Below are 27,363 nucleotides of genomic sequence, written 5' to 3'. Positions count from 1 at the left end.
AAATTGTGCAAAACTATAAGTTCCATGCAGGATGCTGCCGCTTTGCAGAGCGATTTGACAAAATTGGAAAACTGGGCAGCAAACTGGAAAATGAGGTTCAATGTTGACAAGTGCAAAGTTATGCACTTTGGTAGGAATAATATAAACGCAAACTATCTACTGAATGGTAGTGTGTTGGGGGCATCCTTAATGGAGAAGGATCTAGGGGTTTTTGTAGATCACAAGTTGTCTAATTCCAGGCAGTGTCATTCTGTGGCTACTACAGCAAATAAAGTGCTGTCTTGTATAAAAAAGGGCATTGACTCAAGGGATGAGAACATATTTTTGCCGCTTTATAGGTCCCTGGTAAGGCCTCACCTTGAGTATGCAGTGCAGTTTTGGGCTCCAGTCCTTAAGAAGGATATTAATGAGCTGGAGAGAGTGCAGAGACGTGCAACTAAACTGGTAAAGGGGATGGAAGATTTAAGCTATGAGGTTAGACTGTCGAGGTTGGGGTTGTTTTCTCTGGAAAAGAGGCGCTTGCGAGGGGACATGATTACTCTGTACAAGTACATTAGAGGGGATTATAGGCAGTTGGGGGATGTTCTTTTTTCCCATAAAAACAATCAGCGCACCAGAGGTCACCCCTATAGATTAGAGGAACAGAGCTTCCATTTGAAGCAGCGTAGGTGGTTTTTCACGGTGAGGGCAGTGAGGCTGTGGAATGCCCTTCCTAGTGATGTGGTAATGGCAGACTCTGTTAATGCCTTTAAGAGGGGCCTGGATGAGTTTTTGAACAAGCAGAATATCCAAGGCTATTGTGATACTAATATCTACAGTTAGTATTACTGGTTGTATATATATAGTTTATGTATGTGAGTGTATAGATTGGTTAGTATAGGTTGTGTGCTGGGTTTACTCGGATGGGTTGAACTTGATGGACAATGGTCTTTTTTCAACCCTATGTAACTATGTAACTATGTAACTATGTAACGCCAGTTGGCCACTGGGGGATAAATGTTTATATTTATACTGCTGCCTTTCTCACACTATTTATGTCAGGGTCCCCAAACTTTTCACAGTTTGTCACTGGGGGGCTAAGGTTAAAGGTTTAAAAAAGTGGGCAGAGCCACCAACAGCCGATCACATTTCTTTAATTGATTTCAGTGGGGAAATTTTAACTGGTGCCATTCTCACACGTTTAATGCCAGTGTCCCCAAACTTTTCACAGTTTGTCACTGGGGGACTAAGGTTAAAGGTTAGGAAAAGTGGGTGGAGCCACCAACAGCCAATCCATTTCCATCCATTAAATTTTATTGGTTTATATTTAAACTGATGCCATTATTTAAGTATTAATTCCAGGGTTGTCAAACATCGCAAAGTTAGTTACTGGGTATTTGCAGTTAAAAGTTAGAAAGAGTGAGCAGGCCGCCAACAGCCGATCACATTTACTTTCAATGGTGAAATGTAAAATGCTGACTTTGCAGAGTTGGTCACTGTGGGACTGTCACTCATTGACTTTCCGTGGGGAAATTTAAATTGCTGCCATTCAGACACTATTAAAACCAGGGGTCCCAAATTTTGCACAGTGATTTTTACTATATATAACTGTGGTCCAAGTTTAGAAAAATTGGGTGGAGCCAACAAGAGTTAATCAGAATACATTCAGTGGCTTCATGTTTTTCAAACCAACATGAAGTTTGTTTTCAAACTTCCCTTTTTAGTTCACAATTGAAATTTTGGTCCAGCCAGGCATGACATAATAGTACATTAAAACTAAACAAAACAAGAAAAAATAAAGTGCAATGCAGGCACACAGGGCACTAGTTTATTTCTCACTGACCACCACCCTACATTCAGCAGACTGCATAAAACACTATTTGACTGTGTGAGAGTGTTACTTTTAATTGGATGCTTTCTCCTTAACTGGCATCTAGTACCTTATGTCATTTTGGAAAAGCCCAAATGATAGAAAATATACAGCTTAACCAACAAAAAAAAAGTTCTAAACAAGGATACAATAAAAACGAGGCATTCTATTACATTTCTTTACGACTTATTAAAACATATGCCTCTGCAATGCAACTGGTGTAGAATTATAGAAGCCATTACCAAGTAATTAGGTTTTTAGTAATAACTGTCAGGAAATGTTTAAACACATGATTAGTATGGGGCTAGATTTAGTTAAAGTTATTTGCATACTGAAAGAGGAAATTAATAAAATGGACACAGTGATAAAAACATACAGTGGAGCCGGTAGTAATAATAATATGCTGTTAATTAACATATTGATGCCAACACAAACACACACACACACACACAGCAGCAGCAGCATTTGTGAAAAGAAAATTCTTACATTCCTTTTTTCCTAAAATAATGATACAAGAACTGTTCGGTATGATAAAGTAACTAGTGGCAGTAAAATGCAAATGGTTTAGGACAGCACTGGATGAGATGAATACAAATTGAAAGGAAGAAATCTAAATTGCACCTAATTTTGCTCAAATACAACAATATTCAACAAATAAAACAATGGAATTCTATTTGTGCTTTTTTTCTCAAAATGCAAATAGCAAAAAAGCATAGTAAAATACTGGGTAAAAATGTGACTGAGTATTAAGACCTATTGCACCTACCTTTAGCTCAAAAAGGCTCTAGTGGAAAAGCAGGGAGCTTTTAAGCCCCAGCTCATTAGCACACACATGAAAGTGATTCATTGGTTTAAAGGCTACATAGCAGCTAGAAGCAAAATTTGGCTACAATTTGTACACAAAACGCAGAAAGAAATCGCCAGCGCTCGGTCTAACCCACGCTGTAGTGTTGACCAGCTGCTAGAAACACACTATTGTGCCAGCGCTCGGTCTAACCCACAATCTGGAGTTGACCAGCTGCTATAAACGATAAAAAGCCATTAATTATACACAAAGAGAAAGAAAGTTTGCCAGCGCTTAGTTTGCCTTTAAAAATAATTTTTACAAAAAATGAGGTGTTAGTACCACACTTTGGCCAAAATTTTCAGCCACTGTTGCATACTCAACTAAACATTCTAATAAAACTGTAATAGATTTATAAATACATATGACTTTATTGCGTGTATATTGTTGAAATTATACCATTTTATCACACCTTTATAAAGACGTAATATGCCCAAATATATCCAGATACACTATATGGAAGGGTAAACTCACATGTATCCAGCGGAAATAGTCCGTGCAAAGTTCTAAATTTCTTGTAAAAGCAACATCAGTTGCCCAGGGACGGAACTAGGATGTACTTTTTATTTCTAAATTACACTGTTTACATAGCAAACACTTCACTCTACTATTTAAGCTTGAACCAACAAATGCATTTTTTTTGGTGTGTAGGCAGCCATCTCAGTGCATTGTGTCAGATTCTGAGCTTTCAGAAGGAGCCAGTGCTACACATTTGAACTGCTTCAAATAACTTATTGTTTCTCCTACTCCCATGTAACTGGACGAGTCCTAAGCTGGAGTTGGATTTCTTACTATCGAGTGCTATTCTCATATCAACTGGGAGTTGTTATCTTGCTACCTACCTACCGTTCTGCTGATCGGCTGCTGGGAGGAAAGGGAGGTGGGGTGATATCACTCCAACTTGCAGTGCAGCAGTAAAGTTAAACTGAAATTTATCAGAGCATAGGTCACATTGCTATGGCACCTAGGGAAAAGAAGAATATGGCTAGCCCCATGTGAAATTTCAAAATTAAATCTAAAAAAACTTCAATGCAGGATTCTGCTGGAAAAGCTCTATTAACTGATGTTTTTTGAAAAAAACATGGAATAAAAAAATAGTACCTTGTACTTGATCCCAGCCGAGATTTAATTAATCTTTATATGGGTCAAAACAATCCTTTTGGGTTTACTTAATGTTTAAATGTTTTTATAGTAGACTAAAAATATGACCCTGAAAAACCCTAGTTTCTGAGAATTCTGGAACATTTTGGATTGGACCCCATATCTGTATGTATATACTCTCTATTTTATATATATTTTTATATATATAAATTTTTTATTGTAGATATATTGTTAAAACCAACGTTTCGGTCCTCATTAGGACCTTTCTCAATATATATATATATATATATATATATATGTAAAAAATGCTGATGCACACCAGGAAAATTTAATTAAAAAAAATACTTTAGATAGATAGATAGTTTATTTAGAAAAAAGAGAGTGTGTGTGATATGTGAAAAAAAAACCCATATATAAATATATACATATACTGATACTGTATATAGATACATACAAACCATTTTTAGAGATGCTTTATCCTCTAACATCTCTTGTATACATTTACTGATTTCCTCCCGTACAATTATGGGTTAATGTATATACTCTGAGTGAAAACTCTCCGTTTTTAAAAGGGAACACACAAATCTAAAATCAATTATGTGATGAACCTGTCAAGCAACATAAAAGAAAACTAATCATAATCATATATCCCTAAAGCACTATAGAGTAATACCGGAGTCAAAGATGAATTATTGCTATGGTGATATTGTTTGTGATAGGCTTTAATGATGAATTCCTTTTTGCACTGATATTGTTTATGACGGTATTTAATGATAAACTATCTGTCATCAGTCGTTCATCAGTCACAATTACAATTAGCATCCATTTCTCTGAACCCATTCTAAACTGTCATTATAAAGTTCTTAAAAAAACACTTGAAGACTGAAATGAAATTGCAAAGTACATAATCAAGAGAACCTTAAAAAAATGAAGACTCTCCAAAGTTCTCCAGTGGTACTATAAACTGTACATCCAGTCTTTTAAGCACAACTTTGCTGCATATACCTGCAGTAAGAGCTGTTTCCATTTGTATAATACAGTCCCTAGGGTGGTAATATTCTTTCCTGAAACATGGCCTGCTTTTTTTTCTATGTAAAAACCATTGCTTAGAAAAGAAAACTCCAGTAAGAGAAATAAAATTGCATTATTCGTGCGGATATATATGACAGAAGAAGCTGCCCAAAAGAGAAATACATTGCTTATATGTGGGTGGAATTCTGTCTTAAAAATAAAAATATAGCTTATAAATTTGCAATTAGCTGAATTCTCATTCATTTATTTTATAATTAGACAAATGACTTGTACAGCTAGTTGTATGCAGAATATATCCCTTCTTAATATAATTCTATTTCATCACCTGGGTAAAGCTTGTTATCAATAGAATACAGCAAGTTCTCTAAGTAAGCTGTCATTGCTTTCCATGATGAAAGCCTAAGCAGAGGCAACAATAAAACAGCTACATGTACAGTCATCTTGCTGAGACAAATACCTACATTTGCAATGGAGGCCACACTGCTTTCTCTACCCAGTTAACAGCTCTGCTATCAGACAGAGAAAACAGTGGTCACTCTCTTATGAAAGACTGTAGAATGCTTTTACTTGATTAACAAAGCAGTGCCTTTTGAAGTAAGCACTTGAACATGAGAGCTCCACAGTTTTACTGGCAAGAAAAGCCACATACTGTACAACATGCATTCATTTTCAAAGGGCACAGCTGGCCTGTGTGTCACTGGCACATTGTGAGCAGCATGTTTACAAAAGCTTACAAAAGGACATTGTAAGTGTAAACAATTGAGACAATAAATTGTTGTGGTCCCTGCTAAAGAACGGCTCTCTGACGGCTCTTTATATCCCCTTGTATTACAAAAGGTACCTTTTGTAATACAAGGGGATATAAGGAGCCGTCAGAGAAGCAATGTTGTTCTAGTCAGGCATTTTTAACATCTCTACAAGGGGCAGTTTTGGTTACTTTAGCCACTACATTTTAGGCCTACTTAAAGGAAAACTAAACCCTAAAAATGAATGGGGCGAGACATGCCATATTTTATATAATGAACTTATTGAATCAGCCTAAAGGCTCAATAGCTCTATAATAGTAATGATCCAGTACTCTGAAGTTGTCTGCGACACTTACATGCTTAGTACGCTATGAGCAGCTGTTGAGAAGCTAAGCTTAGGTGTTGTCAGATATTATAAAGCAAAGAAAATTATGTTTGTCTGTCATATAGGCTGATCCTAAGGGGCTGATGATTAAAGTCTGATGGTAATAGCACTGGTTTCAGAGCTGCCATGCAATAATCAGCCTTATATTGTAACATTAATATTCTGTATGTACATTATATTGTGCGTCAGTCCCTTAACTCAGTAACTGACAGCAGCACAGAGCAGGGAATCAGCAGAAAGAAGATGGGGCATCTTTGGAGGCAAAGATCTCACCTACTGAAGGGCTGTGGTTGCCTTGAGCTAGTACAGAAGCCCAAAACATAATGTACAGCATTTCTAACCTACATCTTTAGTTGGGCTTTAGTTCTCCTTTTAGAACATAGAACTCAAAGTACCCAAAACAGCCCTGTGTGCCATACTCTTAAAGGTGTAGTTCCCCTTTAAGTTGACTTTTAGTAAGTCATATAATGGCCAATTCTTAGCAAATTTCCATTTGGTCTTTATTTTTTATTTGTTAAAGTTTTTTTTTACTTGTTTGCCACCTTCTTTTTCCAGCTTTCAAATTGGGGTCACTGACCAGGCAGCCAAAAAACAATAATTTTTTGAGGCTGCAATTTTATTGTTACTTTATATGTTATCTGTCTATTTAGGCCTCTTTTATTTATTATTCAGTCTCTCATTTACACCACCATCTGGTTGCTGGGGTCATTTGTAGCCTACAAACCAGATAGCTGTTGAAATTCCAAACTGGAGAGCTGCTGGAGAGTTAAATCATTGAAAAACCTCTAATTATAAAAAATTAAGACATATTGCAGATCATCAGAGAATTTCCCTCTCTACTTAGTACTAAAACTTAATTTTAAGGTGAAAAACACCTTAATGCTTACTTAATTAGAACTGAAAAATAAATTTTAGATGTAGCCATAACTTTTCTAGTTGTAAGAAAGATATCTCATTGTTTCCTACCAATGATCACATTATGTCTGTCTGTAGAGCAGAAAAATAGCCAGTAATGGTGCTTATCTATATTACTAATAACTGCTTTAAGATTAATGGCACAAGACCAGAGGCACAGGGGAAGGGCTGATACATGCCATCAATGAAATGCCTAATGGCACAAAGAAAGTTTTGACCACCAAAGTCATCTAGCAAAACACAGCAGCGGTCAATTTGCTTGGCCACTACTTAATATAATTTTTGGCAGTATAAAATAGAAAGTGTGCTGATGCATTAGGGGTGGTGACAGGCAGAATTCCATGCATTTTAGTTCCAATGTCTGTCTGTCAGCAATTCAGGTGCTTCAGCCATTGCTCTTTCCATTTTAAACTATGAGCAGTGGTGACAGGCATAGAGGCACCTTTTATCCACCCCTGTTTACTGCAAGATGGCAGATAAAAAGTTTTCTGTGCCATAAGCCTTGTCCTAAAGTTAAGCATAGAAAGCCCATCAAAACTGTAAATGGCTGCTATTATCATATGCCTTTGTTTTCTCATTTTAAAGGTTTTGATTTAAAGAAAAATTAACACAAACATTTTTTGAGTGAAAAAGCTATTCTACCCTGCACAAATAACTGCCATATCCTGCAAACCCCTTAGTATTTTGAATGCTTTAAAAGAAAATACCTGTTAAAACTTGGCTTCCTGTCAATTGAACTATGGCGATACGGCGAGGATCGATTGATCGAGCCTAGCCTTCCTTCTGTATAGGAAGGAGTCAGGCTAGACTCGATCAATCGATCCTCTCATAGTTGATGCCTGCTCCTTCCTTCTCGGTATCGGCTTAGTTCAATTGACAGGAAGCCAAGTTTTAACAGGTATTTTCTTTTAAAGCATTCAAAATACTAAGGTGTTTGCAGGATATGGCAGTTATTGGTGCAGGGTAGAATAGCTTTTTCCCTTAAAAAATTTTAGTGTTACTTTTCCTTTAAGAGAACAAAAGCATTTTAGACCAACAAAACATTTTGGGGAAAATGTTTGGACTGATTTATAAACTATCAAACTTGCAGTTCCTGAATGGATTCCCAGCAAATCGATACTTTGCCAAATTATCAGTCAGAAAAGTTTACGTAACTTTTTATCATGTTATAATTTGCCAGAATGTTCAGTTGCTTTGAGCAGTCAAGTGCCATAGCACTATGCACCCCTCTAAGTGCTGGCTCAACAATGTGTATCACAACAATATCAAATACCGACCCCCCCCCCCCCCCATGGAATCCTTAGAATTTATTATAATAATGAAAAAACTATTTTTCTTCACATGGTCTCACCTATTCTCTACCTAGTGAAACATGAAAGACTGCTGAGTTTGTTTATAATATTATATATATATATATATATATATATATATATATATATATATACACAGACTGTTACATGTATCCTTACTGATATCGGTGTCATGTGACTGAAAATTGTACATTATATAAAAAAATCCAATAATGTAAAATATCATACAAAATGTCAATGGCTATAAAGCCATAAGTAAACTATATAGCAAATGCTAAGTATAAGTGATTTAATATATCTGCTTATGAAAAGTCTCCATTTCTTAAATAATGATATTTTTTTAGTACAAACCCTGTTACCAAATGGTTATCAGTAGGTGGTGCTGTATACCAAGCTTTTGCTGAATGAGCTGGGAAAGAAATGGCCGTGAAACATATATGTTTCCAAAAGACTTAAAGATATTCACTCTCCTTTTAAATTAGAGTTTACCCTGCAGTACTAATCTTTTAACACTGCACTGGAGAGTATATTTAATTTGCAATTTAATTACCCAGCTCTCTATGTGCTGCAGAAATGCTGCATATCTATTTATTGCACTCTTTTTATTAGCTCACTGCTGGAAAGGTTCAGGTGCTGTTATTTATTTGAGAATTTAACATCGTATTAAGCAGAATGCCTCTTGGATTTGCATTGTCCTAATGATGTATTACTAAAATAATGCACAAATCGGAGAGAGTCTTATACACCACAGGAGCATTTACGGTCTAACAAATGCGCTGTAATTAATTGTTCGGCCTACTGCGCACAGAATACACTTTGCATCTCCATAGGAAATGCCAAACTGACAAAACATCAACACTCTTATGTGTTATCTGTTCAACTGTTATTAATATACAGTAATTAAAAAGCAATGTTAAGTATGGAGCTGTATTTAAACAACACACTGCCCATTACAATATTTTAACTCAAATAAAGTACAGTCTTTATCTGCTGTACACATTTTAAAGAAAAGTTAATCTCTGTAAGTGCATTCCTTCTCTAGACAGACTGTACAGGGGCCGTTTAAATCTGTAAGTGCAGTTGCAGTCCACACAATTTCTTGCAGTCAACTGCCCATAAAACCACTTTATTTAAAGACACTTGTGTCAATGTACTCCTTGCACTTCCATATAGTTGCATTTGGTTCCACTAGGTCCTTCCTGCTCCCTATTCCAAATCAATCACTGCTGCAACTTTTGATGCAGGGGAACCAGGCGGTAGCTCCAGGGTTCTCTTCACTTCCAGCATCAATACACACAGCACACTTGCACCTACAGAAAGGGGAACAGGCATCACTTCATGCCAAACAATGGAAATGATGCCAGACTTCCATGCAACTGCATCTGATTTGTGGCAAGCTGCATGCAATTGTAAAATTTGTTAAAATTGGATGCAACTGTGGTAGGCGTTGCGCAACTGTGCTAAGTGCCCTCCTAAAAATAAATGGCTATTGCACTTGAAACAGCAGTAAATAAACCTTTATATGTCCAAGGGTTTGTCTGGTGCAAACTGGATGCTGCAAGATTGCTAGTACAGAGTATCCAGTTGTGTTCATTACACTAAAAGACCTGAATTTCTGGTTTACAAAAATTTAAACTCTGCCCAGGGCCGGCCTGAGACAGGATTCTGACCTTGCAGCATTACAGAAAAAGCTATATAGTTTTACACTAGTTAATTAGGGCAGAAAATCTGACAAGAAAAATACATACATTCCAACCAACCTATGGACTACTGTCCTTAAAAGGACTGTTCACCTTTAAATGAATACTATTTGTAAAATAATACTTTTAGTATGATGTAGAGAGCGATATTCTCAAACAATTTGCAGCTGGTCTTCATTTTTTATTATTGCCAGCTTTTTGATGATTTTACTTTTTGTTCTGCAGCTCTCCAGTTTGGAATTTCAGCAGTTATCTGGTTGCTAGGGTTCAATATACCTTAGTAACCAGAGAGTAATTTGAGGGAGTGACAGATATATGAATAGTAGAGGGACTAAAAAGAAAGAAAAGTAATAAAAATTAAAAAACAAACAAACAAAAAAAAACAACCAATAAAACTGTAGCCTCACAGAGCAATAGTTTTTGGCTACTGGGTCAGTGACCCCCATTTAAAAGCTGGAAAGAGGCAAAAGAAAAGGCAAATAATCCAAAAACTTTAAACGATAAAAAATTAAGACTAATTGAAAAGTTGTTTAAAATTAGCCATTCTATAGCATATTAAAAGTTTACTTTTAATCTTAATATACCATTCATGGCTTAAGTTTTGAACAAGACACACCGCTACATCAGCATTACCCATTTCCCTGCCCTTCCAAAGCAAAAAGCAACTCCTGCTGCCTATGAACGTGCATCCCTATACACAACATGTCAACTTAAAGCCAACCAAACTAGTTCTACAAAATTCTGTGTTTTCAGGATCCAAGCTGACACAAAATATTTGGTTGGTGTATTGTATGTGCCCTGAAAACGTGTTTCGCCATAAAAATAAAATACTTTTTGGAAGTCTTGGAAGTCACAAGACACACTTAAACACCTTGAGGCAGATTTACTAAAACTCTAAATTTCTAATTTTTTTAAACTTGGAATAAAAAGCACACGCGAGAAAAAAGATGTGGAAAAGACGTGAAAACTGACTTTGTTGACTTGTCACACGATAACAGAATTTTTTTCCAATTGTTGCACAAAAGCCAGCGTCAAAATACAGAAAACCTTTAAGATTTGAAACAAAGAAAGATCTTCCAGGGAAAGGACATCAGCCATTGATCTATAATACATGATCTTGACAAGAACTGTCACATAATTGACCATTGGTGATGTGGTATTGCAAATGTTTACTAAAGTGCTCTCTATTTTCTATTTCTTTAATATTTTATATATATATATATATATATATATATATATATATATATATATATATATATAATAGGCTAAATAATAATATAATAAAGGCTGTGGATACAGCCGAAACGTTAGTTTGACACAATAAATTTTCTTTATTTTTCACTAAGACCTGTGAGTGCGGCATCTACTTTTTTCTGTACTATACGATTTTGTATACTGCACCCAGGCACCTGTGACCCTATTGAGACGTGAGTGCCTGCTTCCCCTCCTTTTGAGATATATATATATATATATACAGTATATATATATATATATATATACACATACACACACACAAAGATCACACAAGCTATTTTTTTTTTTTTTTCTTTTAGTCTTGATAACATTTGGTTTTTGCAATAGGAATAGGTATGACCGAAGCCCTGGGTGTATTTAAATTATCTGCCCAGCAGGGTATCCCTTTACAGAAGAACATATGTTCTAGAAATTAATGTGTTCATCTATGGGATACAGAAGATTAGGATGAAGTTCTTTTACACCATGATCAGATCAAAAGGCAACAGCTCTTTCAATAAAGATCAAAAACAGAGAAAACCACAATTCTGTTCCAGCATGACTAATGTAGTATTAACAGCCAAGCTCCCCTGAAATATTTAGATGGGAAAAAAAATGTAAGACATGCGAATATTATGCAGTTTTGCTATTAGTAATGGCTTCAATAAAAATTGGCAATATTTTAGCTAATAATTAACAATGTTCTCATATGACATGTTACATCTGAAATTCATTTCTGTGCTGATTCAACCAACAGGGCCATTTATGCTTTTCTTTTAATCTGTTGGCCATGTTATTTTAAAACCTATATATAGTAGAACATGTATGTAGCAGAGGAGCATCAGTAATTATGATGTATTTAAAAAGTCTGTTCATTAAAAAGTTTCCAATGTGTCAATTTCGTGGATGGCAAATGGCTACATCTCAGTATGTAATATCTAAGGGCTGCACAAAAGTAGGTAAAAGTATAGAATCTTTTATCCCGAAAAACCCATTATCCGGAAAGATTAGAATTATGGGAAGGCCATGTCCAATACAGTTTATTTAAATCCAATCATTTACATTTTCAAAAAAAGTACCTTTTTCTCTGAAACAATGAAATTGTAACTTGTACTTGATCCTAACTAACTGCATTAATCCATATTGGTGGCAAACAATCCTATTGGGTTTATTTAATGCTTAAATGACCTTTTAGGAGATTTAAAATATAGTGATTTAAATTTTGGCAAGGCCCTTATCAAGACGACACCAGGTTCCAAGGATTCCAGATAACAGGTCTATCTACAGTTTTCTCTAGTCTGCGTGCTTATGATCACAAACAGGTTATAACACCAGCCCATACTCACACAGCTGCTGTGTGAAGAAAACTAGAATGTTTTGTTGAAAATGTTATATGTACTGTACGTTCAAGCCTTTCATTATTATAGTACTGTTATATTTTAAAAGAAAAAAGTAAATTCCAAATTCAACGTAGCTTTGTTTTATTATAGGTTGTCATATGCCTTTTAAATAACAATCACCAATAAGTCATAACTCATCTTACAAGTTCCTGGCTTGGTATTCAGGGTGCTAGAAGGTAGCACATGTGCAGTGAGGCTAGCATAAGCACTAATATAAGCTATATCATGGACTCCTGAAGGCCCATACTCATGTAACCCAGACAGTAAGGAGTGGCAGATGGGAGCAGGATGGCTGCTATATTCCATAGTATTTAAAAAAAAAAAGTCTTTAATTATATCAACTCAATATAATGCCATATAAGCTGATTGCAAGTAAAATGCACAAGCAACTGGGTTTAAAATGACTCTATGGGTAAATGATACAAAAATCAATGACCAGTTATTATTAGGGTCTTTTCTATGGCCTTCCCCCTGATTCACCCAATCACCACTTCAAGAGCTTGGGCTCTTTTCTTTCGTACTTCTATCACCCTACAGTACCCACCCAATTCCCTTCCAATCTACTCCTACACCACACCACCCCTTTTATATTACTACTCCACCCTATCACCTTTTTATAGGGAATTGGTGCCATCTGGAGTCTAAAGAGGCAGAACCATCTGCTCCTTTCCCTTTCACAAACTAGGAAGCAGGAACTACATTCACTATCCCTGAGGCCAAAGGTATTACCTCCCACCCAAGTGCATAGGTAACATCTCCTCACAAAAGGGATGCTTGATTCCTTCACATTCCCTACAATAGCGATACAAACATACAGTATGAAAGGTTTCATTAAAGGATATGTTCCAGAAAATTACAGTAACAGCAAATAAAGACAGAGATCAGGATAGCTCAGGTAACTACATACCATGTATAGATACAGATAAAAACACAATTCTTTACATTGATTAAATAAAATAAAAGGACTTGATGGTCAACAGATGTTTTCAAACATTATAAAGGCTTCTAAAGTCTCATTCCCATGTACAGGTTGCATTGAAGCCTTTTGTGCACTATATTATTTACCATTTCAATTCCTCTATGAGTACAATTGTTCAAAACAGAAAACTGCAAAGCACAAAATAATATGGCCTTTCTTAATAAACAATCAACAAAGCATAGTAATTATCACAACCTCAAAGTTGTTTAATTTATAATAATAACAAGATGGTCCATCAAGTGCTGACAATAAATGATGACAGGGGGATTTAATTATCAAACTGATTAATTAAAAAAAGCAGCACATTTTTGCATTTATATCACAACGTACTAAAGCTGCTTGTTGGAATCATGCAGATACCACTGATAGGTTAGTGAATTCCAGGTTAAACATTCCTTTTTCTGTGGGATGGCACAGGGTAAGCAAAGCATTGATTACATGGGAGATTGTTTCTCTTTTTTCCTTCTATTTTAAATGAACATCATGCTGTTTTATGTTACAGAAATGTACTGTTAAAATCCAACATCATTATTAGTGTCATTAGGTGAAAGAGTACACAGTAAAACACTGCTTAGAATTCTCTAGGTCCTTTGCACTATAGGAAACCAGTGTATGCATTTTCCAACAAAAGTAAGCTTTTATTCCCAGCCATATTTGTAAATCAATATTTTGTATTTTCATTTGCACCGCAAATGAGACTCCCATTTCATTTCCATAAACAATTATTGTCTGCAAACATTTATCTTTTCAATATTGCCCTCATCTTAAAAAAAGAACACAAGAGGGCCCTTAGAAAAAAAAGGTAATTGGCTAAAAGTAAATATGATATCATTAAAGAGTCTCTGAACCTTTAAAGATTTCCCTGGGCTGTGTGTGTTGCACGCAAAGACTCTGTGAAAGAAAAGTATTGTAATTCCTGCTTCTTGAGATTTAGAGAAGCCTTGACTGCTTTGAATTTCTTCTCTGTTAATGTTCCTCAAGGGCTTTTTGCCACAAAACCTGTTATTTGTAGGTCTATAAATTTTTACTCCCCACAGAACCATTTGAATTAGCAAAAATCACTAAGGGTGACTAAATTTACAGAAGGTTTTCTATCTTTTCACCGATTTTAAAATCAGTGTCATAGGGTAAGAAATCACAGCTCTGCAAAAAGTATTGGGGGAAAAGTTTCCTTTCTAGAGGATAAGGGTCAATAAATATAAACTAAGCCTAAATACTACACTATCTATCTGTTGCAAGGTTTACATCTAATACAGGTATCCAAGGTTGATATCTAATATAGGTATCCATTATCAAGAAACCTGTTTTCTTTTTCTTTATAATAATAAAACAGTACCCTGCACTTGATCCCAACTGAGATATAATTAATCCATATTGGAAGCAAAAATCTTTTTGGATTTATTTAATTTTATAATTATTTTTTTTAGTATGGAGATCCAAATTACGGAAAGATGCCTTATTCAGAAAATCCCAGGACCCAAGCATTCTGGATATTAGATCCCACACCTTTACAGGGTTGACTTTTTCTGATTAGCTGATCATACAGACCAAGCCTTGGTCTCATCAGCTTACTTATTTGAGGTGACACTAAAAACCATCTTTTAGCAGCCCGGTGGTTTTGTGCTACATTTATCAGTACACAAGATTAGCTGTTACATATTCAGGCAAATGAATGCCAAATATTTGCTACATGGTGGAGACACAATGGAGACTGCTCTTTAGGAAGCAGCAAGTGTCAAAAATCTAGACATTTTTGTAATGAAAATAAATGCAGCCTGTTGCATCATGGTGTTTTATGTGATGTAAAAACATGATTTGAACATCTGTATATGCATTGTGCCTTAAAGGGACAGTAACAAAAAAAAAATGAAATTGTAACTAAAATATAATGTACTGTTGCCCTGCACCGGAAACACTGGTATTTTTGCTTCAGGAACCCTACTATAATTTATATAAATACCATGCTGTGTAGCCATGGGGGCAGCCATTCAAGCTGGAAAATAAGGAGAAAGGGCACAGGTTACACAGCAGATAACAGATAAGCTCTTTAGAGTACAATGGAAATTTATCACCCATGGCTACAAAGCAGGGTATTTATATAAACTATTGTAGAGTTTCTAAAGCAAACACACAGATTTTACCAATGCAGGGCATCAGTACGTAATATTTGAATTACTTTCATACATTTTCTTTTTTTGGTGTTACTGTTCCTTTAACTCTGTACACTATACATTTATTATACATTTATTGACTTTTACAGCTGCTGTTGGACAACCCCCAGAATGATAGGTCGTACAATTATCAGAATGCAAACACTGTGTTTCATGTTCTTAATTTAAGTGGGACATACACAGCACAGCACAGTTCATTTATAAATAAAGAACAACTGATTATGCAATTAAGAAAGATAGACTAGTACTCTAAGGGGCACATTTACTAACCCACGAACGGGCCGAATATGTCCGATTGCGTTTTTTTCGTAATGATCGGTAATTTTGCGATTTTTTCGGCGTCTTTACGACTTTTTCGTATTTTTTCGGCGTCTTTACGATTTTTGCGTAAAAATGCGAATTTTTCGGCGTCTTTACGATTTTTGTGTAAAAACGTGAGTTTTTCGTAGCCATTACGAAAGTTGCGCAAAGTCGCGATTTTTTTCGTAGCGTTAAAACTTGTGCGAAAACGTTGCGCCTTTTAAGTTTTAACGCTACGAAAAAGGCGCAACTTTGTGCGCAAGTGTTAACGCTACGAAAAAATCACGACTTTGCGCAACTTTCGTAATGGCTACGAAAAACTCGCGTTTTTACGCAAAAATCGTAAAGACGCCGAAAAACTCGCGTTTTACGCAAAAATCGTAAAGACGCCGAAAAAAATCGCAAAAAATACGAAAAAGTCGCAAAATGTTCGTTTCCAATCGGAATTTTTCCAATTCGGATTCGAAATCGTGTCTTAGTAAATCAGCCCCTAAGTGAACCTGCAAAGAGTAAAACAAATAAAGTTAATAATCTTATTTCATTACTATAAGGCTAATATCTGTTAGACTGATGTCACATGGGGTTGATTCTTGGCCTGCAGAAAAATGTAGGCCAGCTCCTAAACTGGTATCAGCCCAAGAGATACCATGACTGCAACACGTCATTGAACTACTTATTGAGATTTTCATTTGGGGATGAAATACTATGACCGGGACTTGTTTTTATGAAATATTTGGCCACAATTCCACAAAAATAACTGTAAATATTAAGCTTCTATTGTCTAATAAACAATTTGGTCTCAGGGGAAGATTTATTTCATTCAGTAAAGCGTTAATATGGTGCTAGGAATCCCTCTGAATTCCCCACGTTAGCACTGTGTACATATGAGCATACATTTTGGAGGAGCTTACTCTGTTTTTTTATGTAACATCTCCGAACACAAATCCCTATTTCTATAAGCAAAAATAAAGCAGAATCAGGGTTTTATGGTGGTATACAATTATGAAGGTGATGTGATCTATAAACCCTTTACATTTGGCTGCATACCCTCTGTGTCTCTTATAATGTCACACTTAACAGTCAGTGTTCATGTTCATTGAAGTTTACGGCTCAGAGACAGGTGGAACATTTTCGCCAATAATCTCACACTCCATCTGTCAGTACCATCGGCTACTGCATCTCTCTAGCACCTGGTGAAACCTAGTTATCATAACAAGCCCTTCTGTAATAGTAAGTGCTTAGATGAGCAGTTTATAGGGTTCATTTATTAACACAGATGCTCATTTGCACAAATACAGGTACTCATAAATTAGCTTTGAAAAGTAAACTTAATTAAAGATCTGGTTGGTTTCTATGGGCAACTGCACTGCTACTTTGTTCACAATTTAACCTCAGTTGCGGTCATGCAAGGTTTCTCTCAGTAGTTGCAGCAGGGGCGCTGCTGCCATGAGGCAAGTTCAGAAACTCGCCTCAGACGGCAGTGTCCTTGCAGATACCAGGAGCCACAAAAAAGCCACTTCTGGTAACTTCAACAGTCAAAATTCCAATTTTAGTGCAATTGCTCTCCCTAGGTCGCCTCAGGGTTATATGTACCGTTGGTTTGCACATAGTTGAAATTGGTGCTGCTTAAATAAATAAATGCACAGTGTGCCTATTGACGCAATGGAACTCACAGCAACCTTTGTCAATTGATACAGCGAACAGTGTTCATGTCCCCTCGCAAGCGCCTTCTTTTCCTGGAGAAAATAACCCCAACCTTGACAGTCTGTTCTAATACTGTAGTTTAACTGTTCCATTCCTTTTTCCAGTTTAAGTGCATGACTACAAGTCATTAATATACTTCTTAAGGCCAGGGGCCAAAACTGCACCGCATACTCAAGGTGAAGACTTACCACAGATCTATAAAGAAGCAAAAATATGAAAAAACTTCCACCCCTACACTGTACATAATGACACTGCAAATTCTCACCCAAGACTAAACTTGCTGTGAATGAATGCAGTTTCTTGTTTTCTCCTACACAGTGCAGAAATATCAAATGTTATGAATATGCACTTTACTAAAAAAAAACTGGCCCTATTTCATAAATATTTTTTGCTCAGATATCTTACTAGTATTAGCTCAGGCATTGTTCCCTTACTTTAACAAGACGCTTTGCAGTAGCTGCTGCCAAATGTACAGCAGCAATTAGCCTTCTCTCAAAGTGCTAGTCTCTAGTGATAGGAACCAAAACATTAGGCATCCCAACATTTTCACTCACAGTTCTAAGCACGATGGGATGTTTGTTGCTTAATTAATGCAGGCATTAGCACCTGGTTTAACACAATTTCTATGTATAATTAATGATAGAGAGAATTGGACCACTGGATACCTAGGATAGCTAAGAAAATGCAAAAATGACTTTTTCTCCAGAATAATCGTGGTAACTGAAACTTTCCACCTCTATGATTTGACATTTTAAGCTGGATGAGCTCACTATCTTTATATGCACACCACACATTCAAAAGTGTAATCATGCTGTTTCTTGCAAATCAGGAGGCTCACTTCCGAGACCAAGGAAAAAACATAACCACAACCCAATATGTGGTTTAATATAAATGTCTGGAATATAATGAAACAAAACTGTTCTCAATAGATTTTACCTTACACCTAGCTTCTGATCCCTTGTAATTTGCACATCTTTGTATATAAAAGCAATTCAATAATTCTTCTGCAAGAGTTCATTAACACTGTTTACACAATATTTTATTTTAGCTTACCCATTCACAATATGTTGGGCCAGAGGCTATTCTGTTTACAAAATTGATGGTAACATATCACAGAGAGAGAGATTCAGAATGGTCTGTCTGAATGATCAAATACAATCATTTTAGTGTTCTGCTTCATTGAAAATGTAGTATAGTCACTGCACGCAAGCTGGTGTTGAGTGTACAATTTAGGACCCTTAAAAGAGAAAATATACCCCCCTTTTTGACATGAGCACATTCAGTTGGGCTTATGTAAAAAAGGTGCACAAACACTATCTGAACTTCCAGATATAAATATAAATGTGTTTGTTTTACACAAACATACCTGATTCCACAGATTGAAGGACACAATGATAACTCCAAAGAGATGTTTTTTCAGGCTCTTGGCTCTTATGGTTTCCTTTAAATCTGTGGAATCCGGTATGTATTTCTAAAAATAAAATACAGTTATATTTATGTGCCTTTTCTTATTTTCACTTTAAGAAGTGCTCAAAAACCCCCCCAAAAAAACGTAACATAGTAAGAAGCCAAGATCTCTGGTTATAAAATATTTAAATTGCACAAATTACCAGATATTTGTTATATACACTGGAATGATCATCCTTTATTCTGACATTCAAAATGACTATACTAGGGGCACTGGGTTTAGCAACCAGACAGCAATCTAACTGTCTAATCAGAGATTATAATTTCAAAATATTTTCCAATTATTTCCCATTGTAGTAACACTGAAGTTTAACATTTTATTGTATGTCTTTGTGCAGCAGCAAATGAATCTAACAAGTAGACAGTGGTCAGAATTTCAGAACGTGGGTTGAACTGAAATGACAAAAAAATAAAAACCTTGCAATGAATAGGTTTTTAGGTTTGTACATATTGTTTTGGCCTTTAAGGTAATCTCTACATCTGATGAAAACAGCAAATTCACCAAAATAAGAAGATCAGAAGTCAATAAAAAGTAAAAAGAGACGATTTCATATAAATCACACCCACACCCAATTCACATGTACATGTATTTTCATAAGAGTTTTGTTGACTATTGCCTTCTTGCACAGTTCAACACTGATAAATATTCCATCAAAGAAATGAGTCTTCTTTCTTATTGTGATAAATTTAATGCAACTAGAGCATAATCTATAGAGTGATTTTTTTCAAAGAAATCAGTTCAATAAAAAAAATTGTAAAAATGTGTAGGATTACTTTTCCAGGGAGTCTTATATCTCTGTCCTTGTTTAAGATAATTTAATGGGCACAAAAATTGGCACACGTCAAAAAAATGATGCACGAGTCAAAAAAGTTGTGTTCCGCTAATTGTCAACCTCCAATTTTTTCCCAGTTTCACGAATTTTACGGCAAGTGAAATGGGATAGATTCGCTCATCATTACTGATGATAACTGAGGCAGATGTTGCAGTAAAGGTATGGGACATATTATCCATAATACTTGGAACCTGGGGTTTTCTGGATAAGGGGTCTTTCTGTAGTTTAAATCCCCATAACTTAAGCCTACTAATATATCATTTAAATACTGAATAAACCCAATATCTTAGTTGGAATCAAGTACAAGGTACTGTTTTATTATTACAGAGAAAAGGAAAACATTTTTAAAAATTAGAATTACTTGCTTATAAAAGGAGTCTATGGGAGATGACCTTTCCGTAATTCAGAACTTTCTGGATAACGGGTTTCCAGATAACAGATCCCATACCTGCATATCAATTGGGAAGTAAAGTTCAGCATACACAAGAGAAATGGCCAACATGTGACTCATAAGTGTCGTATTATAATAAGGTGCTTAAATATTCTGTAGTTGTATAGAATAAAAGGGGGCACAAAATAATGACACAGATTACATACAAATAGTGAACAAAATAGGAAACAGAGAGAGTCTTGCTCTTTACAACCTTTCTATTGGGGCCATTTACCAAAGGGAATGCAATGTGAATTAAATTAATATTTCATATACCAAATATATCTTGACAATTCTTTGCTGAATAAGTTAAAGTACAGTAACAGAAATGAAATATTCATCAAAAAGAGCGCCTGTGATCTCAGCAAGCATGGAATATTCAATCAGATTCTATTATAAAATACCAGTCTTTCACCTCTCTCCGATTTTACAGGAAATAGTGAGAGGAAAAAATGGCAAAGCACAGATAAAGAGACACTCCTCTATGCTTTGACCAGTGTTGCACTTACTCTGCTCTGCCTTGGCTCTTGTCTTATCTGGTAGATCAAATGTCTATAAATATCTATTTTCTTCAATACCTATCTGCCATAAGGACGATACTAATGCTTGCTTTTATTTCCCTTACTCCTGAATCCTAATGTATGTTTTCATGCTTCACTGTTAATTATTGCAGTAGCTGAACTGCTGTTTAACGAATGCCCCCAAAGAGAACAGCAGGGCCGCTGACATTATTACAAAACTCTTCTCTGGTCTCTGCACTGATAGCATAACTGGAGGTAAAAAACAAATTAAGGCTCCATAACAAACAGGGAACGAGGCTATAGAGTCCAAAAAGTTAAAAAATACATTTGATAAGTTATCTTAATAGAAATGTTTATAAAAACATTGCAGCTAAGTATTTTATTGGAAATTAACATTTCATATAGATTATTAAAATTATTATTTGAATGGAACTATAGAATTATAAGGCATCTGTCACCCCAAATTTGTTTACCCCGCTAAAGTTGTTGGCTAATAAAATAAATTGCCCCCTGCGGGTGCTCCCTCCTGGGGTGGGTGGACATGTGCATAATGAGTGTTTCTCCCAGCACGCTGTTCTCAGTGCCACAACACAGCGGCCCACAGCAAGAGCTAGTGCTTAGACGGGGAAGGGAATTTAAAAAAAAACAACTGTTTCATCCAATCAGAGTGCAGATGTTTTTAAGTTAGCAGTTCTGGTGGGAGAAACAATTTTGGGGATGACAGGTTAATGAGAAAACAAATTTTCTGTTATATTCCCTCTCCTCAGGTGTGCTGCCCATTATTTTTGCTGTTCAATCTTCTACATCCTTTAGTCTTTTATCCCTTAGTTTCAATCAAAGAAGTGATCTTAAAAGATCAGTGCTAGGTATTGTAATGTAACCTGTTGTTTTGTTTGTTTGAAGTAAATTGTAGTAGAAACCTGTTTTAATCTGAATATTAATGAAATTTGACAAAAATAGGTTTTTAAATAAGATTATTATTATTAATAATAGAGGGTTGATTATTCTTTTCCTTATAGAATGTATGTTATGCAATGCAGCAAGATGCAAAGTGCCATGTTTTTGTCTATTTTTGCCTCTCACAAGTACAACACAGGTGCAAAAAACAGTAGTCAGAGGACCCAAGGAACTTCGCAGCCCTATACGAAGAGGAAAAAATGCCCCTAAACCACTCTCTTTAAACACTTTTGCATATAGATAATGCCTTTAAGAAAACATTTTGTATGATATTATGAAAATGATTATACAAATTTGAGTTTAAAACATCTCAGAACAAAAAGACCTTGATCATGTTTTTACTACAACATTTTTTTAAACATGAATGCAAAATTGAAAAGTTGATTTCATGAAGAAACAATTGAAAGTGTAAAAAAATGACATTATCCTGTTCATTTTCATAAAACGGACTTGTTACAAACTTGAATTTTAAAATAGCATGAATGCTGAAAACAAATCTTCATTAAACCTACATACAAGCTCACACAGTTTTAGCTGCTACATTTATGAATTTAAAAATGGTTCCAACTGCAAAATCCTGAGTTCCAAAAAACGTCCGATTTCGGATTGTGAAAAGAGGAATTTATTTTTTTTTTAAAATAAATGAGCCCCTTTGTGTCACTGGATTATTATCCAAAAATTATTTAATTTTCTTTCATGGTGAAAAACCTAACAAAAAAATTAACTTATCACTAGTGCTGGTAATAGTTTTTGTAACCCGCACACCACTAGTCCCTATGACTGATTCAGATAAAAAAATACAGTCTGTATTTTATTAGAATCTGAGTATATATGTACAGGTATGGGATCTGTTATCCAGAAACCTGTTATCCAGAAAGCTCCAAATTACAGAATGCCTCCCATAGACTTCATTTTGATCAAATAATTCAGGTTTTTAAAATTGATTTCCTTTTTCTCTATAAAAATAAGAGTACCTTGTATTTAATCCCAACTAAGATATAATTAATCCGTATTGGATGCAAAACAATCCCATTGGGTTTAATTAATGTTTTATTGATTATTTAGTAGACTTAAGGTATGAAGATCTAAATTACAGAAAGACCTCTTATCTGGAAAACCCTTGGTCCTGAGCATTCTGGATAACGGGTCCTATACCTGTACTTGTTTTTTTTTTTTGCCCAAAAAAAAAAAAGGTTTGAGATGCATAGGTAGTTTAAATATTATACAGTAAGTACGTTTACTTTTGAGTGTGCTATTTTTACTTACAAACATGAGACATCTGCAGAAGTACCTTTAATTTAATATCAACATAAGTAAGTATTCCTTAATTTGTGTGTAAGGTTGACTGTAGGAAAATTAGGAGGGAAAATATGGGAGGAGAAGGAAATGTTCTGAACATATACAAATATTTCTCTTAAAAATAAATCATTTTGTTTAGTTCTGATGAATTATAAGAATGTGGTGCTCTTTCACACCTATGGTCTGTTCCTCCATGGCTAGAAACATTGTTTATTTCAAGGGATGCTTGATGTTCAAAGCATTTTCCTGACACCCTGCTGTGTGCTATTTATTTTACTTCACAAGAAAAGAAAAACCCTTATGTTAAAATGTTAACGGTGGAAGAGAAATTGAAGAACAAAAGAAATTTAACTCTATAACTTTTTTGCATGTATCTTTACGTTATCATTTAATTGTTACAGGAAAAAATATACAAACTGCCCATTATCTATCTGTCTGACAGTATTCATTTCTATACAGGAAATAATATACCTCCAGCTGAAAAATATTTTTTATAACCTTCTATAAAAAGCACAAACTGCATTCAAACTGCAGATACAGGTCATAGAACCTGGGGTAATTTCTAATATATTAAGGTAAAGGGTGCATTGTTTCTTATACGTTGTATTATACATGCTCAATTTGTATGACATTAATTATATCTCTAAATAGATTATAACATATAACATTACTATTCAATTTTTATAAATAATAAATAATATTTTAAACATTAAAGGCTATGGGAAGTAATAGAGGCCATAACGAAAGTAAAAAACTCAAGGGGTTTAATATAAAGTATATATTACTCCTTGAAGTAGAAAGACCTACAGTATATACTTTAGGTTTTACTAATAAATAAGCTGAACTGACAACAGTACATATTTTAGAACTCAGAGGTTAAACACATATATACACATGATAAGAATAATTATTATTTCACTTTGTGTGCAAACTGTTTTATATCTTAATCACCTTCCTGTGAAACAAACTGAAGAGTTTGAACTAAGTAAATGAACTTCACAACCAAGATTTATGTGTTTATTTGTAATCCCACCCCACTTGACCAAGGAGGACTGTTGACTTCCTTTAAGTCATTAAACCCTCTCCATGTACAATGAATCACAAATGGTCAAAACACTTTACTACGGGCCTTGGCCTTAGTTTTCAAACTAATAGAGCAAGATTACTATATTTCAGCAGACTAACTAAAAATTAAGAGAAATAACTTACAGAGATTCCATTTCAGTCCAGTAGTTGTTACTGAATTGCATGCTGATCCTACAGGTATGAGGCCACACCATTTTGCTTCTTTTCCTGTTGCCACGTGGAGAATATGTTTACCCTGTGTTACATGAAAATTTAAATAAATCAGGAAGCAGTAAAGCAGTATAAACAGGAAAAAACAATAATTCTCCTAACATCTGGAAATAACCACAAATAATTGACACACTACAGAAAATAATTGTCATCTCTTAGTAACTGTAGTAAACAGAAGAATTGCCAATGATGACAGAATTTAATGAAATGCTCAAATCACTACTACTGTATGCAGCTTCAAAACAATTTTATTGTATCCAGGCTCTTTAAATTTATACCCTACACTGATGTCCTAGATCTCTGTCTTGCTGCTTGTGGAAACATGTGTTTTCAAACAAAAACAAAATTTGCCACTTGTCATTTCAGCATCCAGTCAATCAACACCAATCTCCAAACACATTTGCTTCCTGTTAACCAGATGTTTTCTATTGACATGTTGCAACTGAATGGCTTCTCGTTCACAAAATACCTTGTCGTTCAGCCATTCTTTTAAACAGCATTAGATTTTAATGTTGAATCAGTCACATTTACAAACCTTGTTGTCTTTTGCCTAAGGAATATTGTCTTACCAGGCAATGCCAGCCTTTCATATGGGTTTATTATCACTAGTGTAACTGACTGAGTACAAAGGACTAAAGAGAATATTTATGCTGAAATGCTGCAAGTCTGGTGTCAAATGACTTTAGAATTAACATCTCGGCAGACAGCAAATACAACTAAGATGAAGGCAGATAATTATATTATAATTATTATAATCAGTAACACTACATACTCTTTTGATTAGTGAAGCATTATATAGAATGTGTTAATCTAACATCTACAAATAAACAGAAAACTTTTCTACATTAATGGACCTGCCAAAAAATAGACATTAAATGGATAAACTGATGTCTTTCTAACATAGATCCTGCTTCTGATTAAATATTCTTTATCAACTTATAATTATGTCAACATTTTAACAGCTAAAACCATTTAACGCCATTTCAAAATACTATTTTATCAGTGTCTTGTTAATAAAAAAGGAGGTCAACTTGGCTGTCTGCAAAAATGTTTCTGTTAATATATCAATATTACTTTTTCAGAGACATTTTAGAAAGCAATTTACGAAAAATATGTGAATGTTGGCAAAGTTAGTGAATAAACAATCTCAGTATAATTATATAAATGTATACATGTTAATGTATTTTACAAATTACACTTTTCTCTCCTACAATACTTGTGCCTAATGAAAGTTCATTAACCAAGGCTCCTGGGAACTAGGGGGATTCCTATATACTGTGAGGAGTATTAACTAGTTTCTATGTGCAAAGGGAACAGGTTGTTAAATGAGGGGAGAGTTCACAATTATATGCAGCCGGAGCTAGTGAGGCTATGGTCCTCCTATTTGGCAACAATGATTAATTGTGAGCTAATATTGCCTCAAAGGCAACACAGACCAACTTGAGAAAATCATTATCAAGTTAACTGGCCATTCTTTGAATTGTTTGTATCCCAATGATTTTTTAAGCCATTTATGGAAACTGTGTAATCATTTAGCATAAATAAATTTAGGCTTAGACTTGTTAAGCCCTAAGATAAAAAAGATTCACCTACAGTATTTAAGACCATTTTACTGGATAGTTGAATCTATCCACTGAGGACAAGCAGGTTAATTGCAGCTACCCCCTTCCTTTCCTCCTTTGTTGTGTTTTGTAAACATATAAACAGGGGTCCATTATACAAGTAGATTATCTGTGCATTGGTAAACTTATTATCTGCCTTGTATGCATTTAATCTAGCATATGGAAAGTGCCCCCCTTTTTATTATGCTTAATGATAATTAAGTCCCAGACTGTTGAATATGTGCTATAATTTATTTTATGGATATTATAAACATATATTAAATATATTACCACCACAATTGTAACATGTTGATTTTGTGGGTGCATCCATAAACTTGAAGTCAGTTCTGCCTCTTTGTGCTTGTTATAGACATTTGTGTTGCACAGAAAAATACAAGGGGCCTCATTTGCAAAATGCTGTGACAGGAGCAAAGTGCAGAAAAAAGCTCAAACTAAGATGTCATTATTTGCAGGGCATACAGGCATTCCCTATCCAACCCCCAAACTTGATTATATGCAAATTAACCTCAGATATTCCACTTACGGTACTAATTATGTTTCTGGAGCTGGTCATTTTGGTTGTTTTTTTTTGTTGCACCTTTAAATGTGGATGCAAACTAAAAAGCAACCAAGCCGATTTGCAAAAAGTTTATTTTTGTATATTAATGCAAGTTTTTATGCTACAGTCCAAACTAATTGCATTATCATCAACCCAGTATTTTAATTTTTATAGAAGTGTTCCCATATTTTCCACATGATCTGGTAACCCTAGCTCATCTTCTCCTCATACCCATTTTGGTTAAAGGGTTAACAAGTTCTACAATTGGATATTCAAAATACAACTGCTGTCAACCATTTCATGTACTTTGGGAAACATGTAAAATGTTAACAGCAAAACAGTTGGACCTTTGATACCTGAAGTCTGTTAAAAATAATTTAAACATTAAAATAAAACCAACAGGATTGTTTTTTCTCCAAAGTAGATTCACACAACTTAGCTGGAATCAAGTAACAACTACTGTTTTATTATAACAGGGAAAAAGTAAAACATTTTTAAAATTAGAATTACTTGAAAAAAATGAGTCTTTGGAAGATAGGCTTCATGTAATTTGGAGATTTCTGAATAATGGGTTTCATAATAAGGAATTATTGCACTTGCATCTCATTAATTTCTTAATCTATTTTAAGATTATTATTAACAAAGGAATTTAAACCCACAACCCTCCATGTGTAATAAAATTTCATTTATAGCTCACTACAAGCTGACAGAATAACAAACCCCAAATGTAA

At 34.9% G+C, this 27,363-nt stretch overlaps 1 protein-coding gene across 5 annotated transcripts in view; it reads right to left on the bottom strand.

Annotated features, from left to right (window-relative positions):
* Positions 1-27,363, bottom strand: part of tpk1 (thiamin pyrophosphokinase 1) — a 196,062-nt gene that overhangs the window by 32,630 nt on the left and 136,069 nt on the right. For all 5 annotated transcript variants that reach the window (XM_031903402.1, XM_012964780.3, XM_031903403.1 and 2 more), the window contains 1 exon segment: positions 24,386-24,497. In XM_031903402.1, coding sequence (XP_031759262.1) covers positions 24,386-24,497 — 112 coding nt within the window.

Source organism: Xenopus tropicalis, chromosome 6 (genome assembly GCF_000004195.4).
Source record: "Xenopus tropicalis strain Nigerian chromosome 6, UCB_Xtro_10.0, whole genome shotgun sequence".
Taxonomy (NCBI): domain Eukaryota; kingdom Metazoa; phylum Chordata; class Amphibia; order Anura; family Pipidae; genus Xenopus; species Xenopus tropicalis.
Note: the sequence above shows the minus strand (reverse complement) of the source record. Positions and strands in the feature narration are given on the sequence as shown.